Source organism: Salvia hispanica, chromosome 3 (assembly GCF_023119035.1).
Source record: "Salvia hispanica cultivar TCC Black 2014 chromosome 3, UniMelb_Shisp_WGS_1.0, whole genome shotgun sequence".
Classification (NCBI taxonomy): domain Eukaryota; kingdom Viridiplantae; phylum Streptophyta; class Magnoliopsida; order Lamiales; family Lamiaceae; genus Salvia; species Salvia hispanica.
In genome coordinates this window covers 55513962-55539953 of record NC_062967.1, presented here as the reverse complement: position 1 = coordinate 55539953, position 25992 = coordinate 55513962, and the positions used below count along the sequence as shown (strand labels likewise).

At 38.7% G+C, this 25992-nt stretch overlaps 1 protein-coding gene across 2 annotated transcripts; it reads left to right on the top strand.

The window, feature by feature from the left end:
• Positions 1 to 16623: 16623 nt before the first annotated feature.
• LOC125214353 (dipeptidyl aminopeptidase BI) lies at positions 16624 to 21260 on the top strand. 2 transcript variants are annotated; one of them, XR_007175102.1, is made up of 12 exons: positions 16624 to 17077; positions 17306 to 17469; positions 17732 to 17954; positions 18033 to 18177; positions 18272 to 18478; positions 18671 to 18805; positions 18877 to 19005; positions 19106 to 19193; positions 19268 to 19613; positions 19760 to 19976; positions 20141 to 20311; positions 20387 to 20612. XR_007175102.1 is itself a non-coding variant. In XM_048115351.1 (12 exons), exons 1-12 carry the CDS (start codon positions 16722 to 16724, stop codon positions 20580 to 20582), a joined length of 2400 nt encoding a protein of 799 aa, XP_047971308.1. In that variant the 5' UTR covers positions 16632 to 16721; the 3' UTR covers positions 20583 to 21260. The 2 variants fall into 2 exon arrangements, 1 of the variants encoding a protein (XP_047971308.1); XM_048115351.1 differs by having other exon boundaries at positions 16632 to 17077; positions 20118 to 20311; positions 20387 to 21260.
• The last annotated feature ends 4732 nt before the right edge of the window (positions 21261 to 25992 follow it).

Here is a 25992-nt window from a genome sequence, read left to right as displayed (position 1 = left end):
ATATGACTTTTATCAGCAGGAGGAGGGAGTAATATATGAATCTCTTTTTATTATTCAATTCAGTCTGTCCTCTAGTAAAGTCCTAAACTTTTTTTTTTTTATAAATCGTAGTACGTCTGATAATCATATACAGTAACTCATTTTATTTAAAATTAATTTATATAAGCTAGATCCAAATGCACTTTTTTTTAATTTCTTAAAATCCGAAGAAAAATGGGACGAAAGAGTAGTAAAATTTATCTATTTTTGTGTCATAATTTTAGAACGGTTTAAATTTGAAAATTGGTGTACTTATTTATAGACAAATGATCATCTTTATTTAACATTTCCTTTTACTTTGTACTTTGTACTTAGATACTCATATGATACCATAACTTGATTAATTAGTGAATATATAAAATGGGGTGAGTTTAAATGACAACACCTCTTAAAGTGACACTATGACACCATGTTAGACTGTAATATTATAAACGCTAGACTGCAATAGTATGAACGCTACACTGCAATCTATAGATTGCAGTCTAGCGTATTGGATATTGCAGTCCTTGAACATTTATCCTTGAGTATTTTTTATGATTGCCACATGGCAGCTTATTATTCGTCCAAATGTACAAATGATTGGCTAGAAATAGTGGTATGGTGTTACTTTAAGAGGTGTTGTCATTTTAACACAAACTCACATAAAATTAATCTAAATTCTGATATATGACTATATATTCAGTTGAACAACTATACCGCGTGAAAAATAGTACTCCCTCCGTCCCAATAAATATGAAACGTTTGCTTTTCGGCACATGATTTTATGTAGTGTTGTTTTGTGAGTTAAAGAAGGGAGAGTAAAGTAAGAGAGAGGAAAAAGTAGAGATAAAGTTATTTCTAATTTAAGAAACGTTTCATTTTTAATGGGACAACCCAAAAAGGAAAACGTTTCATTTATAGTGGGACAGAGGGAATATTATTATACTTTGAACAAGTCGTAATAAGAAAAATCAAACAACTGACTACTAAAGTTAGAACCACATTCTCTTTTATTTTTGGTAACTTTCTTTTTTTCTAATAATTCTAATAAGATGACCTCATTTTCTATTAACAATACTATAATGATTTTATTCTTTTCTATTTCTTTTTTTTTATCAATGGTGGATTAATTTTCGTGTTGTCCCAAAAATCTATACTTTTTTGGAAGGGAGTATATCAATTGAAGATTACTACGAAATTTCTTCGAAATTGTAGACGTGTCTCTATCATTCTATGTTCTTTGATTGCTATCGGAGTACCATATCGTTCCTTTTTGGTCTTTCAAAATTTGTATTTAAATTTTGCATCAAAATTTTCATAATTATGTAAGAATAAATCTTTTTTCTCTAGGTAAACTATGGCATCAGATACCACCAAAGAATCTTCAAATTATTTCATTTGTACTAAAACTAAGCTTCGGAGGGAGTACTAAGCTTGTTCTACTGTTTAGAGACACAGTTTTGGAATTGGTTTAAATTTGAAACTAAGAAAAACAGTCCCATATACTCCCTCCGTCATGCTTAAAATGACACGTTTTCCTTTTTAAGTCCCAATTAAGATGACACATTTCCTTTTCTGGAAAATTTGTCTCTCCAATTAATATACTCAACCACTTTTTCTCACTTCTATTAAAATATTCAACTTTCTTTCTCTCTCTATTTTAATACTTATACCCATCTTTTCTCTCTCCAATTAAATATTTTAACCAATAACTCATAAAATCTCGTGCCGGCCAAGAAATGTGTCATATTAGCCGGGACAGAGGGAGTAGAACACTTGAGAAAAACAGTTTTGGGGTTGGTTTAAACTAAGAAAGAAAATAAAATCAATCTCATATAGCGCTTGAGAAATACAGATAGAGACAAGGAAATTCCAGGGATATATTTTCACAGCTATAGTTTATATAAATTCCAAATACAACACCCTAGCATAGTTCATGCATAACTGTAACGAATCACACAAGTATTGCCCATGCACCAAAAAGTAGATTAAGGTTGTCAATCTTAGATTAGTATCAAACAATTCAATTAGACTTTCAATTTTATTGGTAGCAGCCTGATTAGTCCACTGGGCTGGTGTGAAACTCAACACTTTAGGGTTACAGTTGAATATTTATAACTCGATAAAACCACAACCCGATTAGCCTACACACGATTAACCCGCATCCCGAAGAGGGTTGGCCCAAAACTCACTAGCCTGTCCCGATTGACATCTCTAGGGTCAAATGGCAATGTTTATTTAAGAACTAAAATAAAATGTAAAAGATGTTTTATCTTTTCAATTTATTAAATCGTTTCATTTTTTATTCACATGTTAAAATTTTAATTTTTAAAATAAAAGAAATTGGTATTTTAGTATATTTATTAACGTTTCTATTTTAGTATATTTAGTAGCGTTCCTCGCTCGTCAGGGATGAGGGCGTTACAATCAACTTCACAAGTATATTGAACTATTCGTCATTATATGCCCCCTATGTTCGCCAAAAACTGTTGTCCGCCATATAAAAACATATTTACTTATTATTTTCAATTTTAATACATGAATCTCATACTCTACTAACACATTCTACGTTATTCTCTCTCTTACAAATTTCTCTTTCCACTTTAACTGTTTATTACTCTCCACGTTCCATCGAAAATGGCCCACTTCCTTTTTAGTTTATCCCAACCAAGATGACACATTACTAAAAATAAAAACACCTTTATCTCTACATTATATCCGTTTTTTACAAAACTCTCTCCTCTTAACACACAAAATGAAATTGCATAAAGTCTTGTGTCGCTTGATACGCTCGGATTTTGCACTGTTTTAAGGCCATTATTTGGTCCGTTTTTTATGTCTAAATCACTCTACACGTCCATCATTTGCATATTTTATCTATTTTGATATTTTGACGTGTTTTGTGTGAAATGTGCATAATTAAGCCGAAAAAGGGAGCCAAAACGCAAAGTTTGGAAATCTGGAGACAGACGGCGACCGACGACGGCCGCGAAGTTGTACGGCGACCGCCGGCGCCTGGCGGTCAGAGCAGTGCAGCGGTCCGTCTCGGAAAATTACACTTGGAAGAGAAGTTTCGCCCGGCGACCGCAGGAGGTCATGCGGCGGTCCTCCCCCGAAGGAACAGAGACTCTAGACTCCAACGCGGCGGCCGCCGGCCAAGGTGCGGCGGCCCGCCGGAGAAAGGCGGCGAATCCGAATTGCCCTAGATCTGCTCCAAGATTTACCATATTTTGAAGATCTTTTTTTTCTACAATGAGGAATGGCTTTCCCCTGTAAGTAAGATCTCAAGCTTCATCAAATTAGAGAGCTTCTACTTGCAAAATAATTCACAGAGATCAAAAGCTAGAGTACTTCTAATTGCGCAAGGAGTTGAAGAAGGATTTCAAGAACATCAAGAACGACAAGGATTCAACCTACGGGTTCTATTTGCTTTAGTTTTATGCTCAAATTGTTTTCCCTTCAATCTATGTATTTAGCTTATTTCACTATGTGTAACTAAACTCATAGGATTCTAGGGATGTGTTAGTAACGACTTTAGTTATACAAATTCCTTTTTCTATTTAATATCCGTTTTGTTTTTACTTTGTTTCTTCCCTAAGTAGTTTTGATGTTGCATGATTGAGTGACACAATCGTGTATGATTTAATATAACTTGTTTCATAACTATGACAGAGTTCTAGCGAGTTAGATTCACTTAGTAGACAGTACAGTTAGCTTCCTTTAAAACAACACTGTTAATTGAGAGTGAGTACTTTTCAAGGGTCTTAGGAGCTTTTTGGAGTTACGTGTTAGGATTGCCAACCCTAATCTTGTAATCAACATTTGTATCGCATGAGCATAAGCTAGGTGACTCGTCCTTTCAAAGTATAAACTGTGCTAGGGTATTGTAGTTGGAATTTTGTATAACCATAACTGTGAACACACATCCCTGGGATTCCCTTATCTCTATCGTCTTTCTCCGTGTTTTATTCGCTTTTAGTTGATCTATGCTTTATTGTTTTTAGTTTTTCAAAAGTTTTCAAAACCCAATTGTTTTTCCAGATAGTATTTGAGTCTTAGTAGAGGATAGACACTTTGTGTTCGTCTTCCCCGTGTTCGATATCCGGTACTAACCTTTAGCTATACTATATATACTTTGTATACTTGCAGGTTTATTTAGTGCTAATAAAAAGTGCATCACGGGCACACCCCAGCAGAATGGTGTAGCTGAAAGAAGGAATAGGACCTTGTTAAACATGGTCCGTTCGATGATTAGTTATGCACGGTTACCAATTTCATTTTAGGGACATGCCTTGCTATCTGCAAGTCATATATTAAACAATTTACCTTCTAAATCAGTTCGTACTACCCCATATGAGTTGTGGTCTGGGCGTAAGCCCAATCTAGAACATCTCAAAGTATGGGGGTGTCCGGCTCATGTTTTGGAAAAGGATCCAACTAAGCTGGAATCAAGGACGGAGGTATGTGTGTTTATAGGCTACCCTAAAGGATCGAAAGCTTATGAATTCTATAGTCTCCGAGATAAGAAAGTCATTGTGAGCACTCATGCCACATTCTTAGAGGAAGACTTTGTAATGAATCATAAGTCCAGCAGTGAGATAGCTCTTGAAGAGCTAACTTCAGTCACAAGTTCCATTAACCAAGAACAGACACCTAGCAACAATTCCAGAAATTTCAACTAGTACACCTAATGTTGTAGTGTCGCGTCGCAGTGGGAGGGTCTCTCATGAGCCCGAAAGATACATTGGTTTGGGAGAGTGCATGGATCACTCCTCGGACAGCAATGTACTTGATCCCTGGAATCTAGCAGAGGCGCAGGCAGATGTCGATCATTGCGCATGGGTGAAAGCAATGGATTCGGAACTACAATAAATGGTAGACAAAGACGTCTATGATTTGTCTACCCGAAGGCTGTACTGCCATTGGGAGCAAGTGGATATACAAACGTAAATGTGGACCCGATGGACGAATTAAAGTTTTTAAGGCAAGACTAGTGGCTAAGGGGTATACCCAAAGGGAAGGCATCGACTACGATGAGACCTTCTCCCCAGTGGCTATGCTCAAATCGATCCGTATTCTTTTGTCTATTGCAGCTAACATGGATTGGGAAGTATGGCAGATGGACGTTAAGACTGCGTTTTTAAACGGCAGTCTTGAGGAGACCATCTACATGGAACAACCCGAAGGCTATGTGGTAAAGGGCAAGGAACACATGGTTTGGAAGCTTAAGAAGACCATTTATTGTCTCAAGCAAGAATCTAGATCATGGAACTAGTGTTTTGATCAAACTGTTCAAAAGTTTGGATTTGAAAAGTGCCCTAATGAAAGCTGCGTGTATAAGAAAGTTGAAAAGGGAAATGTTGTGTTCTTAGTTTTGTATGTAGATGACATTCTTCTAATTGGAAACAATAAAAAGATGTTGTCATCAGTGCGAACATGGTTGTCCAGCCAGTTCGAGATGAAAGATATGGGTGATGCGGGACACATTCTTGGTATCAAGGTTCTTCGAAACCGTGCGAAGAGAACGTTGTGCTTATCCCAAGAATCTTACATCGATACGGTACTTAGACGCTTTAGCATGCAAGATGCCAAGAAAGGTTTCTTACCTTTTAGACATGACATCCATTTATCTCAAGAGATGTGTCCTAAGACAGCATCTGAGATAGCAGAGATGAGAAGGATACCATATGCCTCGGCTGTTGGTAGTCTCATGTATGCTATGCTTTGTACTAGACCCGATATTTGCTTTGCTGTTGGCATGGTAGCAAGATATCAATCAAATCCCGGCCAAGGACATTGGACTGCCGTAAAGAACATACTCAAGTACCTTAATCGGACTAAGGACTATGTTCTAGTTTACAATGCAGCCGAGCTCTGTCCTTTAGGATATACACATTCAGACTTTCAAGCTGATGTAGATTCGAGAAAATCAACTTCCGGATATGTGTTTACCTTAGGAGGTGGAGCTGTAATTTGGAAGAGTGTAAAACAGAAATGCATTGCAGACTCTACCATGGAAGCCGAATATGTGGCCGCTTTGGATGCTGCAAAAGATGTTATATGGCTTAAGAACTTCCTTCTGGACTTAGGTGTGGTTACGAATATGCCCAAGAGCATCATCATTTATTGTGACAATTCTGGTGCTGTGGCAAATTCGAGGGAACCACAGGCTCATAAAGCGAGCAAGCACATAGAGAGGAAGTATCATATCATTCGAGATATAGTGCAGAGAGGAGACATACAAGTGGTCAAGATTGAGTCAGAAAACAACCTGGCAGATCCTTTCACGAAGGCATTAGCGGTCAAGCCGTTTGAGAGCCATGTTGAAGGAATGGGAGTTCGACTAATACAAGACCTCAATCCGCTTTTGGTATAAGTGGGAGAATTAGACGTTAGCACATTTTTTTTGTATACTCGAAAGTGTTTTGAGTATAAGTGGGAGATTGTTAGAGTTTGTATACTAGAAATCACGTTTCGAGTGATTGAATACTGTAAAACTCTTATTTTATATTCCAAGGAATAAAACAAATTTTTTTGTCATAATGGTGTTATGTTTTACATTTAATAGATGTTAATTGCATGTTTAAATGTATAAGTTAACCTAACAAAGTCTAAGTCTTTGTTTTAGTAGACCGGTTGTGGGCGTCGTCCACTTTAAGGTAACACGGTCAGTCCTAAACAAAGAAAAAGAAGAATTTCACAACCTAGATGGAATTAGATCGTGAAAGGTTGCAATGTCAGTCCGTATATTTCTAAGTCTTACTGAAATAAGATGACATTGGTGTGGTATAGCACTGAACGGATCTAACAGCAAGACTTGTCCTTGGGCTATCTACTGAAAGGCGAGGTCTTGATAAATATTTGTTTCTTAATCAATGTAGGTTAGCATTGAGCATACGGTATTGATTATGCATTACTTTGACTTATCAAATGGTGCGGGTTTTTCGCAACCCAATAATCCTGATATATTGGGTAGTGGTGATTAATATCTAGCGGTGCTAGGATTGCTATTATATTGAATCGTGCGCGAGGTGAGTCTCGTTTGATAATGTCCTCAAGAGGAGCGCGAAACAAGGCTTTATTATTCGGAACCTAGCTAGTTGGAGTTTGATCACTCTATGAATAATAAATAAGCGTTTCATGCTAAGTCCACTCTTGGAATTAATAAGAAATTAATTAATTAAGTCAATAGCAGACATTAATTAATTAATGGACATTTTTATCTTAAGCGCGGGAAATAAAAGTTAAAACGGAAACCCGGATTACTTATAATTTCGGATTTGGATGGGGAGAGTTCAATATTACTTCTGTAGTGGCTGCTCGTAATATTCCAATTAAAGCTTATATTAAATTGTGGGTTCAATTTAATTAGTAAAAAGTAAATTGGATGAGCCCATATCCAAAACCTTCCATAGATCCCTGTCTGGGCCCAAAAGGAACTTAATATAAATAGGAGAATAAAAGAGACAAAAATATAATTTTTACACCAAAATTTTCGTCCCCCCTCTATAGAGTAGGGTTCGAATTTTCCTCTCCTCCGTAGGAGTAGAATTTATGTCTTCTTTATTTAAGTCCTAGTATTTCGGAAAGATCAGCCCACACTGATATTGGAGTACAGTTCGGGAACCAGAGAGAAGATCTGTGGTCTAGTATTCAAAGCGTCACGTGGAGAAGCTGCTAGCCATCATCAATTCTTTGGAGAATTAACTAGGTATTATTCCTGCTCCGTAGAAAAACATGTTTTAGGTTTCAATATTCTTAAAGCATGATTTATTCAAGTTATGAGCATGATACATGTGAGAATTACGCGAATAGATTTTGTCTAAATAATCTGCTAAATAGATCTGATTATTATGTGATTTATTTGCTCGATTAATAATTGTTAAATTATGATAATCACGAGGATGGACACGTTTTGATAACTGCGGTGACTTACCTGGGTGTTTTGGTTAGCTACCACGCTTGGGTTGAGATTTTACCTAGGCAAGAAATAAAGGTGGTACTCTACTGACTAGTAGGCGTGAAATTAACAGGCATGTGGTGGTGTTCGTGAAAATAGGGGACAAGGTGTCTCAGAGGCATATGGAAAGTAGACAGTTACTAAAAGAGGAAAATTAGACAACAAGGTATATCTGGTGGCTGGTGGCTCTCTGACAGGTCTGGATAGTACAACTGAAAAGTAGGGAACAAAAGCAAAAGTAACTTAAAAGTAAAGTGGTCCAAACTAAAGTTGATTTTGACGTTTTCTTCTTCACCAAGCATTAACAAAAATCAGATGAACACAAACACTATAACTAAACTCAGATTCATAACCTCAAACTCAAGATCCATTGATTAAAATGCTCAAACTTAAAATAAACGGTGAAACTGCAATTTTACTTCTACTGACTAACATGCAAGGCGGTGATTATAATGCAACACGAAGACTCAAGCACGAAGATTAGACTAAAACATAACTACAACTTCAGATCGACAACTCCAGAGTAAGAAAACACTTAGAAATTAAAAGCAACAACTAGATCTAATTTTCCTAGGCAGAATGAAGCAAACTCGAACCAAAGCGACATACGAAATAGAAACTTCATAATTTAACATTGGAACTTCACAAAGTACTTCAAAAGGCAACACGATGAGTGTTTGCAACAAAACCAACGACGAAAGCAAGTAAAGATTAAACTAGAAAGCAAAGTAGTGATTGTTTGGCCACTCCGGGTGATGATACTGCTATACTACTACGGCAACTGGTTGGAACGGTGGATCGATGACTTCTCCGGCAGACTCTTGGACGTCAAGTGACCATAGCTGTGGCGAGGAACGAGAGGTTGGACAATGCTGAAGGACTGATCTTCTAGAGAGAATTCTACTAAGTGTGTTTTGAGAACTGAGAACTTAGAGCTCCTAACCGAACTCTAAGGGACCAACTCTAACGGCGAACTCCTTTCTCTCTCTCCAAGTGGTTTCTTTTATAGGGAGGCTTGCCCTTGCTTTTAGGGTAGACTTCCTTCACGTTTTGACTTTTCTGCCCTTGTTAATGATCATCCCAGCTATCCTTCTTCTCCATCTCGAGCCTTTTTCTTTGGCATGCATCCTGGTCGGTATTGCACCCTTCTAGCGCCCTTTTCACTTGCGTCACCCGAATCGTCTCCTACTGACTGGGATCCTTTAATCCTGCACACTTGAGCAACTGTTTTGCAGATAATACATGCATTTCGCGACATACTGACCAGTAACCAAGGCTTAGAATACGACTTATCACTAGGTCTTGATAAAATACTATTTCTTAATCTACTTATGTTAGCATTGAGCATACGGTATTGATTATGCACTACTTTGACTTATCAAATGGTGCGGATTTTTCGCAACCCAATAATCCTGATATATTGGGTAGTGGTTATTAATATCTAGCGGTGCTAGGATTACTATTATGTTGAAACGTGTGCGAGGTGAGTCTCGTTTGATAATGTCCTCAAGAGGAGCTCGAACAAGATTTTATTATTCGGAAAACTGGTCAATTGGAGTTTTATCGCTCTATGAATAATAAATACATGTTTCTTGCTAAGTCCACTCTTGGAATTAAAAAGATGTTAATTAATTAAGTCCATGACAGACATTAATTAATTAATGGACATTTATATTTTAAGCGCGAGAAATAAATAATAAACAAAGTGAAAACCCAGATTACTTGTAATTTCGGATTTGGATGAGGAGAGTTCAATATTACTTCTGTAGTGGCTGCTCGTAATATTCCAATATAAGCTTGTATTAAATTGTGGGTTCAATTTAATTAGTAAAAAGCTAATTGGGGGAGCTCATATCCAAAACCTTCCATAGATCCCTGTCTGGACCCAAAAGGAACTTAATATAAGTAGGAGAATAAATGAGACAGAAAAGACACATTATTATTTTCTTAAAATTTTCGTCCACTCCATCACAGGTAAGGGGGCGATTTTATCTCTCCAGCTCTCCTCCGTGAAATTGATTTTTCTGTCTCTTTTATTTAAGTCCTAGTATTTTGATAAGATCAACCCACCCTGATATCGAGATACAGTTCGGGAACCAGAGAGAAGATCCGTGGTCTAGTATCGAAGATCATCACGTGGAGAAGGCGCGAGCAATCGACGATTCTTAGGAGAATCAAATTGGTAACTCTAAACTGTAGAATTCATGTTTTAGGATTTACTTTCTTTGAGCATGCAATTATTTGCGTTCTAGCATGCAATTATTTGTTTAACATGTGAATTGATTAATCGCATAATCGGTCAAATAGATCCGTATCTGATTTATTTGTTTTGTACAAGTCTTCCGCTATGCAAGGGGCACCAAACCCCAACAATTGGTATTAGAGCCAATTTTTAGCTTTGATTATGTGGATTAATTTCATGTTACGTGAATTGCTTGAATGCATGTTTATATTCGCTGTGTATTTGTTGTACGACGAATTATGAATGCTTGCGTATTTGTCCGCTGCGTGAATCAATTCCTTTTGATGCTTTGACTTTGTTTACAATTAATTCTTGTTGTGAACATGGTGTCGGCTCCTCTATTTTTTAATCGTTGCCTTCCGTGTTTTTCTCGTGAATTGGCTATTGGGAATTGAATCAATACGTGATCTCTCCAACATGTAATCATTAATTGAGAGAATGATCTTTGCATGATTACTTGATTAATCGATCAGCAGCGGGTGTGGAGATGCAGCGACTGTCCGTTGCAGCGGGAGCAGCGGCGGGCTGCGTTGTCTTGACGGCGCAGCAGCAGCAGCAGCGATGGGTGGAGACGAGCAGCAGTGGCTGCGGGCTCAGAGGGAGTGCAGCGGCACTGAATTGGGGTTTACCCCATGCGCAACGCTCACGCGGGTGGAACCCTCGCGACGTCGCAACGCCTCGTCCCGTGACTTCGCTTTCCAAATTTTGATTAGAATTTCAAATCTTTGGATTCAATTTTGAAAATAATTCAAGATTAATTTGAAAATAAGATTTGATTATATCTTTTGTAGATTTTATATATTATATGAGATTTAATTATGAATTAAATCATGGATTAACTAAGATTATTTCCTTATATTATGGATTTGTATGAATTTTATTCCTAGATGAATCGTAGTTATATTTGGAAAATAATAATCTAATCTTTTATCTATGTCCTATGGATTTATATGAATTTATTCGTAGATGAATCCCAGTTGGATTTAGATAATGATAATATTATTTTATTCTTATCCTATGAATTTATATGAATTTATTCATAGATAAACTCTAGATGTTTGGAGAGGAATAATATGGTATTTTATTCTTATCCTATAAATTTATATGGATTTATTCATACATGAGTTCTAGATGGATTTACATAATTATAATATAATATTATCTAATTCTATGGATTTATATGGATTTACTCCAAGAATAAATCCTAGATGAATTAGGATTAATATTAATATTAATTAATTTTATCATCTGGATTTGAATAGATTTAATTCTATTAAGACAAATCTTAGATGCATTAAAATAAGTATTAATCCAAGTTATCCTTATCTTTTGGATTTATATCCTAGATAGATTAGGATAAAGATGATATATAAGAAAATCCTTATTTAATTGGATTTAGATGAATTTATTTATCTAAGAAATCATAAGTAATATTTGATATATTCTAGATGTCTATTCTAAATAGAATTAAGATTTGTATAAATCTTGGTTGATAGGATTTTTTTTATCTTATAGATTATGATGGAATTGTTTTTATCTAGTAATATTCTAGTACGATTTAAATAATGATAATCCTAGATCAACGTTATCAAATAGTTTCTGACACAAGTCATCGCCTAAAGTAACAAGAAATGACTACAAGAAGGTTTAACTGAAAAGTAGAAAATCTTCAGAATAATAGTCGTTATGTTATTGTTAGAGAAAAGTAACATGATAGATGACGAATTCATACATGCTGCATTTTCTTTAAGTCCTAGTTCATTTGAACAAAAGACTAGATACGGAAATGGAAGAGCCTGGATTGTCATCGAAGTTTGTTTAAAGCGAGAAAAGATGCTTTGTGAGTTGGATTGACCTATTTTATAAGAAGGACAATGACTTACATGACAATGCAACTTCTAAGTAAGAGATCTTGATCCAGTTAGGTTTTTGTTGCAGTGGGAGCTATTAATGCTCAACTATTGTTTTATGGTTGATGCTTAAGGCATCATAGTATTAAAATAATATAAGTGCGACAAGGTTGAGTATTCAACAACACATCAACTTCTTAATAATTGAATGATAAGGTATCTATGGCTCTTAGTCTTAAGGCCAAGAAAATACTTAGCAATTGTTCGAACTGATCTAGACTATCAAGATTTTAACATTTCGTTAAATAGCTTGAGAGTTGAGAAAGTCTATTTGATGCACTATGAGTTAGAATCATTTGATTTTTCAAGAGATTCAGAATACTTATAGAAGTGCAACATAGAAAGACTAGCAAGTCTCAATGGTTTACACCATAAGGAGACGAGCAAAGGGTTATGATCAGTAGTGGGAGTCTAATCTCTATTAACGAATCCAAGCATTCATCTAATGAATGGGGCAGTTATGTAAGAAGGAATCGAAGTCTCTCTAAGACAAGTTTGATTAAGTGATGAGTTGTACTCATTAAAATCTTATCATTGATGGGATAAATATTAAAGAAACTATCAACATCAGTACCTTCTACAAAACACGAGTTGTGGACTAGAGCGTCTCTAGTCTAGCACATCTCAAGGTGTAATGTTGTTCCAACACGTGTTGGAAATGTGTCCAAGAAATTGGAGTTGAGTAATGAGGCATGTTTTATGGTTTGTCCCAAATGATGTAAGGTAATAAGTTCTGTAATCTTCAAAGATATAATTCTTGTATGAAGATCAAGAGATGAACTACAAGCCTAACAACGTGATAACTCTCAAAATAAAGAGAGAGATATCGGATTTTCCACATTACCAATAAGTCATACCATTAGAAACTTTTGCACTAATAAAATCAACTTCGGTACCTAAGATTGTAAGAACCATATCGTAGTGGGAGCGTTCCACTGGAACACAACAAGTTCATGGGTCTAAGAGTGTCGTAAGACTCAGTCTTAGATTAACTTGAACATAATCCCTTTAACTGCAAAAAGATTAGAAAAAAAAAATAGTGAATAATATAAAAATAAAATTACACTTAAGAATGTATACACTACTTCATCCGTCCCACAAGAATATAAAAAATGTACAATTTTGTTTGTGTGGAATGTTCCTTATACTTTAAGATATAGATATCGTCCTTATCGACTATAGTGCTATTTTGCAAACAAATTCTAGTTATTTAAAAATAAATATTATAATATTTCAGGCTACGTGGTGTTACAATATTATTTTAAAAGGTGTTTTCATTTTAACGCACCCCTATATATATACTATAATATATCGTTAATATTATTCAATTATATAACTAATTCGTTTAATATATTTCGTATTTTGATTTTTTAAAATTTGAAAATTTACTTGGCATATTTAATTTTGACTTTTAATAAAATATTTTAGTTAGTGAAGCCCATTTAGCTTCCACATTTGATACAACCATATTTCATGTAGTACATTGAAGTCCATTTAGCATCCACATTTGATGCATCAACATTTGATGCATTGAAACCTAATTCATGCGCCGTCGCTTCTTCTCCATTATTCTTAGTGGAGTAGTACTCTTTCTCAATATTTCCGGCGCAAATCCGAAATTACTTGAAGATATTTTATGTGCGAACTCTTCAGCAACCCTCTTTCCTCTCAATTCTGTTTTTTGCGTTTTGGAATTCGTTTTGCTTATTAAATGGCGGAACTCGCCGCTGAATTCTTCAGGATTGACACAACATTCGTCCGCTGCAGATGAGGCTTCTTTAGTGTCCAGTGCTTCAGATCGCGGCGGTTAGGGTGTCCACTATAGTTGGCCGGGCCAAGCCACAAAGTGTGGCCAGGCCACAAAATCATGGTCGGGCCACCAATGTCCATGTTTCCCACTATAGTGTACATGGCCAAGCCACAAAAAAATTTATTTTTTCCATTTTGTTTATATTTTTATACTACAATAAAAATTGTTAGACTACAATAATTAAATAAAATGCATAATTTAATGAAAACTAAATCGAAAACCAAATCTTCGTTGTATTATAGAACGGGGTAATATTATACAACGAAAATTGTTTTGGAACACGCAAACAAAAACATAAAAAAACACCGCCATCGCCGACTACTCGGTCTCATCATCAGAATCCGCCACTTCATCTTCACCCCTTGCATCATCACCGCCAACGCCATCACCGTCACCACCACCGCCACCGCTCTGAGGTCCCGTCGCTGCCGCCGCCGTGTCCTCCCACCCCAACAACGACCTCAGCCTCACTATAAGGTCATAGTACATCACCTTGGTAGTCGGGTCGGTCAACTTCTCATACAAGGCCAGAGTGTCCTTGAGTTCCTTTATCATCTGCACCGCTAGGGTGTTTTGCAACGCCGCTCGGGCCGATCCGGGGGCGGGTGTAGACGGGCCCGCAGCAGAGTGTCGGGAGGCAGCGGCGGAGGCTGATCTAGCGGCTCGGATTGCGGACTGTTGACCCAGGGGCCGAGGACGCCGGGATAGTGACGGGGGGGAGGGGGGGTTTCCTCCATGACCTCGTCGTTGAGGTCGAAGGTCCTTGAACCGCCGCTACTACTGCTGCAGTTGCCGCCCCTGCCCCGTCTCGTACGGCTTGGCCCAGACTCAGACGCGTTCTCGCAGATGGCTCTGAATTTTGGGGAGTCCCGCAGAACGAGGAATTCTGCCCAGTAGGTAAACTTCTTGCCTACTTGCACATCGAACAACTGCATCGACAAGGATTTTATGTCGGCTTCGCTGCGGCCACTCTGAGCAGTGCGCATTTGGTTCTCGTATATACCAATGAACTTCCGAAGAGCTGTAGTGATCCTGCCGAACTTCTTTCGAATCTGATCGGGTGTACGGTCGACGCTCCCCGGCGGTTTAAATTCATTGTAGACCACCAAGACTTTCCGCCAGAAGCATAAGTCGGTCTGATCCGTGCCAACTATGGCATCTGTCGTCACCGCGTCCCATGCCCTAGCAATGGCAATGGACTCGGCGTCTGTGTACAGAAACCCTCGTCGACCACCGCCGCCGCCATTGCCTTGTCCGCGACCACCGCGGCCGCCGCCCTGCCCGCCGTCGCCGTCGCCGCCACTTCGCGCAGATCCTCCGCCACGCCCGCTGCCGCCGCCGCCCCTTCGCCCGCCGTTCCCGCCGCCACTTCGGCCGCCGCCACCACCGCCGCTTCTTCCACCGCCTCCTCTCCCCGTCTCTACACGACCGAGCGTCGGCGTCAGGGTATCAGGGGACCCCATCAATTGTTCCCATGTGAATCTATCAGATTCATCAAGCGGAGATTGACTGCTCTGAAATGGGGAGGATTGAAATTGGGACGAGAAGTTAATCGCGTCCATGTTGGGTCGATAGTCGCCCGTCCCCGGTTGGGTACGACCCGCATATCTCTGCTGATAGGCCGAGGACTGACCCCGGTTTTGGGGTGTTTGTAGCCACGGCGCCGGCGATGGCGGACTCTACATCTGGGATGGAGGAGGGGTGGGACTCGATCTCCAGCGTTGGGGGGGTGGACAGCTCCCCTGTCTCGAATCTCCATAACCGCGATCGTCTCCGCCTTGCATTTCACAAAAATTCAAATTGAAGGGAATAGGGTAAATTGTGTGTGAGAGTAGAGTAAAAATAAGATATGAATTTTAGGTATATATAGAAAAAATTTCGAAATTTAAAAAAAAAAAAAAAAAAAAAAATCGGAAGTGCCACGGCTCGTGGCCAATGCTATAGGAGGGCCGCGGCCAGGCCACGATCGTGGCGCGCCCACGTCCACCACCCCCCCGGCGCGGCTGCCCACCCCAGTCACTATAGGGAGCCGCGGCTCGCGGCTCTCCCGTGGCCTGGCTGCGGCTCCCCTATAGTGGACACTCTTAGAGCATTGGGTGTGGATTCATCCGTCTGCCAAAAAGAGCGAGGTGAATAGGCGGAGCTGGTTGCACCTAGCGCGAAGGCGCTGAAAAGCGTGCGTGAAGGTCGGTACTCCTCGCTGGTCTGAAATGAAAGGCGTTCATCCACCGTTTGAGCCCTTGATATTAAGGAGTATTTGCAGAGCAAATAAGCAGTAGTTCTACTCTCATTGTGTCTATTAAGTTCATCTCATATTTATAATAAGAGTTGTTATATTTCCTGTGTAAGCCACTCTGCAAAATTTCTTGGAGTATACACACAAACTGTGGCAGTACAATGACACTCATTTTCCCGCCAAAAACTATGCCACATTGCATGTCAAAAAACTCTCTCTTTATATATTGATAGATAGATACACAAACAATTTTTTTTCTCTCTTTGCAATTAAAATATCAAATCTTTTTTTTCAATACTTACCCCTATATTTTTCGCTCTTTAATTCAATAAATTGACAGCAATTCAATTAAAATCTCGTGTCGACTAAAACATTTTACTTAATTCGAAATCTCACCACCTTCCCGGGACGGACCCATGTATTCTTGCGGCTTTATTGATGATAAATTTGTAAAATAGTAGGAGTAGTTGATATGGACCGATAATATCTTCGTCTCGCATACAAAGCCCACTTGACTGCACTGGCACTCAGTTTTCGCCGGCGCTATGGCGGCCCCCCTCCTTCGTGCTGCCCTATCAACTAGAAAGACCCTTCTTACACTCCCCAACCTCCCCTCCCCTTCCCTTTTCTCTACCGCCTGTAGGAAAACCCTCAATCTACCGCCGCCGCTGGCCAAAAAGGTTCCTTTCTCGGCAACAGCGCACGGTGTGACGTGGCAGGACCCCTACCATTGGATGTGCAACACCAACGACCCCGATTTCATCAGCTACATCAACCAAGAGAACTCCTACGCCGATGCATTCATGCGAGAAACCCTAGAATTGCAGAACACACTTTATTCCGAGATGCTTTCCAGATTGCCCCCCGATATCACCACCCCTCCCCATCGTTGGGGGCCCTGGTTCGTAAATTGATTCGAATTTCAGTTTTTCACGGTTTTAGGGTTCGTCGATTTTACCAAATTTGTTTCTTAATTCGCTTAATCATTATATTTGTAGCCTAATTTAATGTTTAAAGGCACTGATTGTAGCCTAGCCTTAGCTCATACTGTAACTAATTAGAGCGACTGTGCGAAGTAAACTTTAAACTAAATTTTAGTTGGATTATTGATTGGATCAAAATTAAATAGGTTGTATTATCAGTGCATTCCAGAGGGGAAGGAGTATCCCATCTTATATAGGAAGCCGGCAGTTGAGAGAAAGGGTTGGATAGCATCAATTTTCACTTCTTCCGGAGGTGGATTTGGCAGGGAACAAGTGTTGCTCGACTGGAATGATATTGCAGAAAAACACGGCAAGTGCTTCCAACTCATCATTTCCATTCTAGCTGCAGTTTGACCTTATGCTGAACTTCTCTATCATTAGAAGAACTGTTCTTGCTTGGTTTAATGAGACTTTCAGATAAATGAAAGTTTCGATTTTGAATCATCTTCGACTCTCGTTATATGACCATTACCTAGTATTTGCAATGTATGATTTCATTCATCTTGCATTACCAGCAAATATTCTCGTATGCATGTACATGCGACATAAAATTTGAGATTTTATTTTTGTAGGATATGTCCATGTGAATACCTGCAGAGTATCACCAGACCACAGGTTTCTTGCATATACAGTTGACACCAAAGGTGACGAACAATTTCAGCTTCAAATAAAGGACATTGCCAATGATTCAGTTCTTCCCCAACCGAAAGTTACCGGTGTTGTTAGTTTGGCTTGGGCTCAGGATAGCTCTACTCTATTTTATACATTATGCGACCAAAACCTACGGCCTTACAGGCAGATTCTCTAACCACTTGCATGTTTATTTCCATAGGAAATCCCAAATAGTTTCTCACATGTATACAATCATATCAGGGTAATGTGCACCAAATTGGGATCACATTCTGGGGATGATGCTGTGATACTTACAGAAAATGATTCCTGCTTCTGTTTAGATATTGCAAGTACGAAAGATGGGAAGTTTATAACAGTGAATTCTAATTCAAGGACATCATCTGAGGAAAGAACTATTGTTTCCACGTTCTAATTCAAGGACATAATCTGAAGATGGATTCCGCTCGTATTTTCATGTTAGTTCTCTGGCTGCACTGCAGGTTTGGTTCATAAATGCAAGCAACCCGCATGCTGGGCTGCAGAGATTTTGTCGTCGTGTCTCTGGAGTTCAGTACTTTTTGGAGCATCATCGTGGCATTTTTTACGTCCTTACTAATGCTCCTACATGTAAAGATAAGAAGTTTTCAGGCATTGGATTATATTTAGCCAGATGCAGAGTTGAGGATGCACAATCAACTAATTTGGAAGTAATCTCTCATCTGTACTAATTTGGTATCTAAAAGTATATTTCTCTTTCTGGTGTGATCATTTACTTACTTGATTGTGTTATTACCTCCTCTTGTATCAAATTCGATCTTTGTTATCTACTTGTTTAGTGGTATTTAGTTTTAAGATATTTCCAGAACTACTTTTACCTATATATGCTTTCTGTTTCATAGGATTTCTTCATTCCGGGTGATGATATGTGTTTATGGGATATGGATATTTTCAACGGGCATCTGGTCCTCTTCCTCACCAAAAACGGCTCGGCTTCAGCATGCTCTATCAACATGCCAATTGATTTTGACAATGAGGTATGGACATTTTCCTACTTCAATTAATACAGCTTGTTAATGTAATTAGCCTTGTTTGGTTCGAACTGCAGAATGAAATGGAGATTGATGGTCTCGATCCTTGGTTTTTTCCTCTGCCCTCTGATATGTGTATAATCAAACCTGGTCTGAATGACGACTTCATGAACACTGTATACCGTGCTGTCCTGTCGTCTCCTGTGGTATGGTTTTGGATAACGTCATTGATAAAAATTGACTCTTAACGCTAACATGTCTTTAGGATAATGAATTTGAGCTGAAACCTTGGTTATTCATTTGCAGATACCTGATTTTACGGTTGACTATGATATGTCGACTAGAACCTTCTCCATTGCTCACCAGGAAGACGTGAGAAACATTTCAGCAACAGGTATATTTGAGTATTACTCGTGAAATTATGACTATAGCATTGCTAAGCTTCTAGACAATTCGTGCTGTAAACAGATGTCCAGGGTGGTGGGAGTGTTGGGTGGAAGGAGTGGAAGGACATCTATGAGAAATATTCTCGTTATGAAGAGGAAGTGACGACCACAGATATGCATAAAAATGAAAGTGTTTGGTGGAAGGATTATTCTGAGAAATATTATTGCACAACGAAGGAAGTGATTTCCCACGATGGTGTCAGAATCCCGATGACCATCCTTTACTCTCGGGCTGCATATCGAGAGGGTCAATCTCCTGGGCTTCTTCATGGATATGGTGCCTATGGTGACGATTTGGATAAAAGCTGGTGTCCTGACCAGTTAAGCTTACTTGACCGAGGTTGGCTCTTGGCATTTGCTGATGTAAGGTGTGTATAACTTCATCAATTATGGAATAGTTAATGAGGAATAGTCTAACTAGCAGTCGTACTAAGTTTTTGTCGGATCACTGACAGATGACTTCTTGTAAGTTGACGTGATCTTCGTTCATTTTTTTGGTATCTTGTGGGGTCAGGGGTGGTGCTGGTCCGGATTGTTCATGGCATGAATGTGGTCGTGGATTGAACAAATTGAATTCCATACAAGATTTTGTCTCGTGTGCTCAATCTCTAATTGATGATGGCCTAATCCATAAAGACCGGTTGAGTGCTCTGGGTGTGAGTGCTGGGTGTTTACTTGTTGGGGCAGCTGCCAACATGCATCCGCAACTGTTTCGTGCTGCCATTTTGAAGGTTCATAGATTACTCGTCTCTTTCAGAAAACCAATATTTGCCTTACTTTGGTGACATCAAAGAATGATGCTGGAGCAGAATAACCCATTGAGCTCTTATACGCCACTTTCTTTGTTCGTTTTCTCTCTATGTTGATGATAGGTCCCTTTCCTTGATGTTCTTAGCTCACTACTGGATCCAAGTTTACCTCTTACTACACTGGATTATGAAGAATTCGGAAATCCTCAGAATCAATCTTGCTTCGAATACATTCTCAAGTACTCTCCTTATGAAAACATTCCTGAGGGAGCATGCTGCCCTTCAATGCTCGTCTCGGCTGCATTCAACGATGCCCGGTAATTCTATAATTCATTTGTTTGATGGGAATAGCTACAAATAGAATACCAATGCTTATTTTCACAATTGACTAGGGTTGGCGTTTGGGAATCTGCGAAATGGGTGGCTAAGGTGCGCGACACAACATGTCCGAGCTGCTCGTCTGCAGTCATCCTACGAACCAGCATGGACGAAGGGCATTTTGGCGGGGGTGGCCGTTTCGCTAGTTGCCGGGAAAAAGCGTTTGATTATGCTTTTCTAATTAAGAATACCGACTTGCAGAAAGTTTGAATCTTACCTGAATGAAAGAATTTGCAGAAAGCTCGAATCTCATGTTTTAAATTTGGAAATGGATGTTTTGAAGCCGTGCTACTAATCAAATCTTTCAGCCTTTTCAAGCTAGGTCTAAGTCTTCACGACTGATGGCGTTGTGAAACGTCCCGACTGGTTGGTTGCTGGACGGTGTAAGGATTATATGATCCTGTGAAACACGAGATTAGTGTCGTGAAGCAAAAGATGGAGGAGAATGTCAATACTTGAATTGCGTAATACTAACCTTAGCAGTTGGTGTGGCTCCTCTGTTTGCTCGTTTTCCAAGATTGATCTGGACCGTGATGCTGGCTCGAGAGAGATCCACGCCCGTGCTCTGAAGCGCTTGCGTCAATGCAGCCAATAATCTGTTGACAGATCACATATCCCATAACCCCAGAGTTTATAAGGGAAAGAGGAGTATTTGAAAGAGATAAATTAAGGTGTAGGTTTTAAGACACTAAATAAGTGAAATGTTTAGCAGATTCATGATTCATGATGCCCAATGATTGTTGATTGTATCTCATTAAGGACTTACGAGCCCAATTATCAAGCTTACCAAAAATTCTTCTAAACAAGACAAAGCATGTAAACAACACCTGCAACATTACATGTACTCCCTCCGTTCCATAGTAATATAGTCATTTTACCATTTTAGTACGTTCTATAGTAATAGAGTCCTTTCCTTTTTTAGTAAAAGTCAACACATTTTTCCACATCTACTTTACTCTCTTTTACTTTTTTCTCTCTTTCTCTCTCTTTTTTAGTAAAGGTCAGCTTTTGTTAGCTTTTTCTTTCTCATCATCACTGCCTCCATGAGTAGCTTCGCGTACCTAGGTATCTCCTGCAACGATTCAACGAGAGGAATATTAGTATGGACCTTGTAAAACATATTGAGAAATGCTTGAATTGCTATTCAAGCTTGAATTTCTTCTTCGGCTGGAAGGGGAGTACAATCTCGTTGTGCCGCTCGAGTTCCTTCTTGGTAGATGCCTCTGCCTCCTCAGTAGTGGGACGCTACCATGTGTGCGGCGGTCCGCCGGGCATCGGCCAGAATACTTTTTGTGGTCCTGCGGCGGCCTGCTAGGTGGTGTGCGGCGGTCTGTGGGGCGTCGGGCAGTCCCCAGATTTTTGCTTGGCCACCCACTTCTTGTTTATGTCCGCCACTCGTGTTGCTGCCTTTGCTCTGTCTTTTTCAAGTTTCTTATGGACTTGGTCCATTTGAGTTTGAATGTTCGTGACGGCAGTGGCAATCGTACTTATCCCCTGCTCGAGGTTGTTCAATCTCGCCTCAACGACTCCAATCTTGGTGTCATTGGTCTTTCTATCCTGTGCTACTTTCAAAATTTTCATGATGCCTTAGTCATACTTTTTCTCCTTCTTGATAGGCTCAACTACTCCTCCTTTGCTAATATTAAATCCTGCGGGGGTTGCAAGAAATTATTATTAGAGTACGAAAGGTTAGGATGAGGATGATTCCCATTATAATTATTGAAATTACCGCCTCCTGGTTAGGGCGATAATTATTGTTATATGATCTGATGGGACTGCCTCCTTGTACATAGTTGACATCTTCCATAGGAGAGGTAGGAGTGTCGGTTTTGGTGACTGTGATGACGGAGAACTATGCAGTACTGCACCAACAACTTTTCATTAAGTCACCTATTGTGGCAAATGGTTTACCACTTGAAGAGTAACAAGAGTTTAGAATTGCAGCAGTAAATTGAAAAGTGTTAGAATCTAAGTGAAATTGAAGAAGAGTGAATTGAGAAACAAGAAACTCTTATTAATTTCTGCAGAATCGAGAGATACAAATTGAGCTGAAAACTAACTCAGCAAATCTAAAACAAAGCCTTTTATATTCTCTTCTAATCCAACAGTCAAAGAGAAAAGAAATCAACGGCCGAGATTAAAGATCATATTCTTGATCTAATCTAACGGCTACTGAACCAACTTGAGCTAATGAGCCCAATACCAGCTTTGATGCAGCTGATCCATCAATTCCACAAAAAGGATTCTTGATAACTCTACAGAAGTATGATCTTTTAATTATGCAGAATAGGAGCATTTGAGATGTAATCTCCATGAATTTGTATACAGCCTAGATAAATAATTACATTAATATATCAATATCATGTGTGCCTCTTCTTGTTGGCGGAGTAAAATTTGATTAGGTTCAAAGTTTATGTCCAATGATTTCCAAAAACAATATTCTGGACTTTGTTCATAACTTCATTCTTTTGCATGTATGCAAAGATGTTCCTTATCATTTATAGAACTGAAAGTTTCCTTACCTGGGTAGAAATGGGAAATAGTCAATTTGTTAAGTACTTCTTCAAAATTAAATATTTAATTCCTTAAAAGGTAAATATATTAGAATAAAAATCTTAATTTATATAGTTGGATCTGTATATATTGATGCCAACTTTTGAATACTATGTCTATAATTCAATTCATGCTTACATTTGGTAAACCTTTTTCAAGTTGAGTCAAAGCTGGATTCCATTATTGTAAATAAAAATTTATAAGTTGGGTCATACTTCACTGAAGTTCAAAGCTTTCCACTTAGCGGTAGGTGAACTCTTTATTACATACATGGAATTGAATGGCTAAGGAAAACTTAATTTTAGTTGAATTGATTCCACTAGCTTTTGTTGTGCTGGCGATGAAACTTATATAAGGGTACGTTATCATCTCATTATATAGACATGGCAAGGTGCCTGGCATTTTTTTGACTATTTTCTGCATGAATAGGTGGTTACATATACATATACCATACAGATTTTATGTCTTGAGTGCATACCAATGAGCAACATTGACAAGCTTTAATTTTTGTAGAAATTTTTTTTGCAAGGCTCTATGGGGACTTTCTCTTCATTGGAGGGCCTTCTTGCCCTTAATACTTTCCCATATTGATCAGGCATCTTGTACATGTTCAAGTAGTGATCCTCGAAGGAACTTCTCATCCCAGATACTTGTGGTTCCTTTTTTTTGTGGCGACTGTTCCAACACTTGAAAGAGATAGTTTCTACCTTCTTTACCTCTTAGTTTTGATTTTTCGCTAGTACTTCCTCATCCATCCGAGACATGATTCACCGAGTTACATGCAGTCAGTATTTAGGTGAATGTGTTTTAGGGCCGAGTCTAGTGGCTCTCTGGCTCTGGAGATATCAACCACTTGCTTTATACTTGGTTAGTAAAGTAACTTTTAACAGTTGTTTTCACATTGTATATGTTTTCTATCTGTGCAGTTAAATTATTGTTACATTTCCTATGTGTGTTTTTTACGACTATTTGGCTAACTTATCTTACATATTCAGAGTTTTGCTGCACCACAGTTGAGTCAATATTATCTTCATCAAATGGTATCATGTGTGAAAGATCATACCAATGTTCTGCCTAGTGATATATCAAATGATTTATCCCAGTTATGCTTGTCTTCTAGGAAATCTGTTGGAAGTTGCTGGGGTTGCTATTGCTCAGCATGGTTCATTTGCTTGGGTAAAGTAACTTTCTATTACTTGGTGGATTCCTTCTTCACCTGAATGCTACAAGCTTTAATAGATGTTTTTCAGAACGTAATATTGTCATTGGATCACTGAATCTTTTATAACCATTGGTGGCATTGCTGCATTTGTTATGGGAACTCTGTATGCTCATAAAATTGTCTGCACACAAAATTCCTCCTGTGTTTTACCTCTGTTTATTGTATATATAATTCTCAAATGACTCATTCTTATAATGATCACTTGGGGGAGAGGGTGTTAGTGAAAAGAAGCAACGGAGACGAATCTGTTGTACAGCCAGACAGTGTTTGCGAGGAAAAGTAATAAAAATGTGACTCTTTTCTCATTGGGAGTTCGGATAATGCATTGAATACAATACTTGATAAAACATAAACTCCTCTTCTAACCTCAAGGAGTACTTATAGAAGCAAATGCAATAATTATGAAATAAAGATAGCATGATGCCACTTCCTCTACCATTTAAAAATTGCCACAGTGTTAACTACACCTAGTAACAGTCCTGTAACAGATAGTGACAGCTCCACTTTCTCCAAGTCAGTAGCTTATGTAACTTTGTTACAGACGGGAGGTTGCGTATCAGAGGGGGTGGACTTGTCCTGAACTATTTTTTCTTATAAATCACCGATCAACAATTTTGTTGTTCTTGCCACCACCTTGTGAGTTGGAGCCATACATTTACATCTGCCATAGTTTGGTTGTCATTTTTCTTAGAATTCTGTGTCATTACCTTCTTTCTAGCTGATGGTCATTTCTGTGTTTCATGGCTTTCGATCTCTATCTGTCAGGCTATAGATTTTGCTACCGTTTCAACATACTTAGTCCAAGCACTTCCTCCTCTCCGAACACCAAATCAAGGAGGTACAGGTCTGTTCTATTTGCTTGGCAGAGTTGAAGCTTTTATACAAGATACTAGTACAGTAGTACTCATTATTCTATTTAAGTTACATTTGTTTTTCTTATATAAATGAGCTGGTCCATTATAATATTTTACTCCATAATTCAGATTCTTCCATGAATGATAATGAAATGCTGGTTGGTGATGAGCTGTCACAAATAACTTTAAACAGGGTCACAACAGATATTTAATGCTTTAGATTCTCGATTTCTTCTACAATTGGTACGCAAGATGTTTTATCTTGTGTATGGTCAGATACAATAATTTTGTTTTTGCTTGTGTTTAGATAACATGTTTACTTTCTGTTTCTCCCTCCATCTCTCGTTCTCACCCTCTTTTGTCCGACACCACACAGATTAATGCCTTATTGGGTGCGCTTGTTCCTACAAATTCACGTAAAGGCAGACCTGATGACAAAGAGGTGGCTGCTGTTGATGCGGCTTGTTCTTTTCTGCACGTGACTTTCAACACTTTGCCCCTAGAGCGGATTATGACTGTGCTAGCTTATAGGACAGAGCTGGTTCGCTCGTCATCTTGAGACAGGTAAATGCTGTACCATCTATTTTTTCCGTACAAAGCTTCATTTAAGTTTCTAAGTTGTCTAGCTTGTTAACTCAAACTTCTACATATCATGCGTGTCGCTTAACTAAGATAGTACGTAGGTATAGTGACCAGTAATGTCACTTTAGAACTATGTCCTGACTCGATAAACAGTTGTTCTTGCTATATGAGCCATGATACTATGAAAGGAGACAAGCAGATGAGTGAGTGCAGCAACTTCCATACTCTGGATTTTCTGAGCCTTAATAGTTATTAGTTTCATAGTCTATAGAAAATTTATTTTCTATTAGATTATCTCTCGAGAAGCTGATCATCTACAATGGAAGCTTCGAGGAAGGAAACTGAGGTGAAGGCTTGAAGAAGAGTTCACAGCTGTCATAGAACTGTGAAGAGTTTACAGCTGTCATAG

What these genes read in the sequence shown, in the direction of transcription:
- LOC125214353 (XM_048115351.1), top strand. Translation starts at nt 16,722, where the DNA reads ATGGCGGCCCCCCTCCTTCGTGCTGCCCTATCAACTAGAAAGACCCTT. An exon ending in TGATATTGCAGAAAAACACG is followed by an intron (nt 17,470 to 17,731) that starts GCAAGTGCTTCC and finishes TTATTTTTGTAG; the next exon opens with GATATGTCCATGTGAATACC. An exon ending in ATTCAAGGACATCATCTGAG is followed by an intron (nt 18,178 to 18,271) that starts GAAAGAACTATT and finishes GCTGCACTGCAG; the next exon opens with GTTTGGTTCATAAATGCAAG.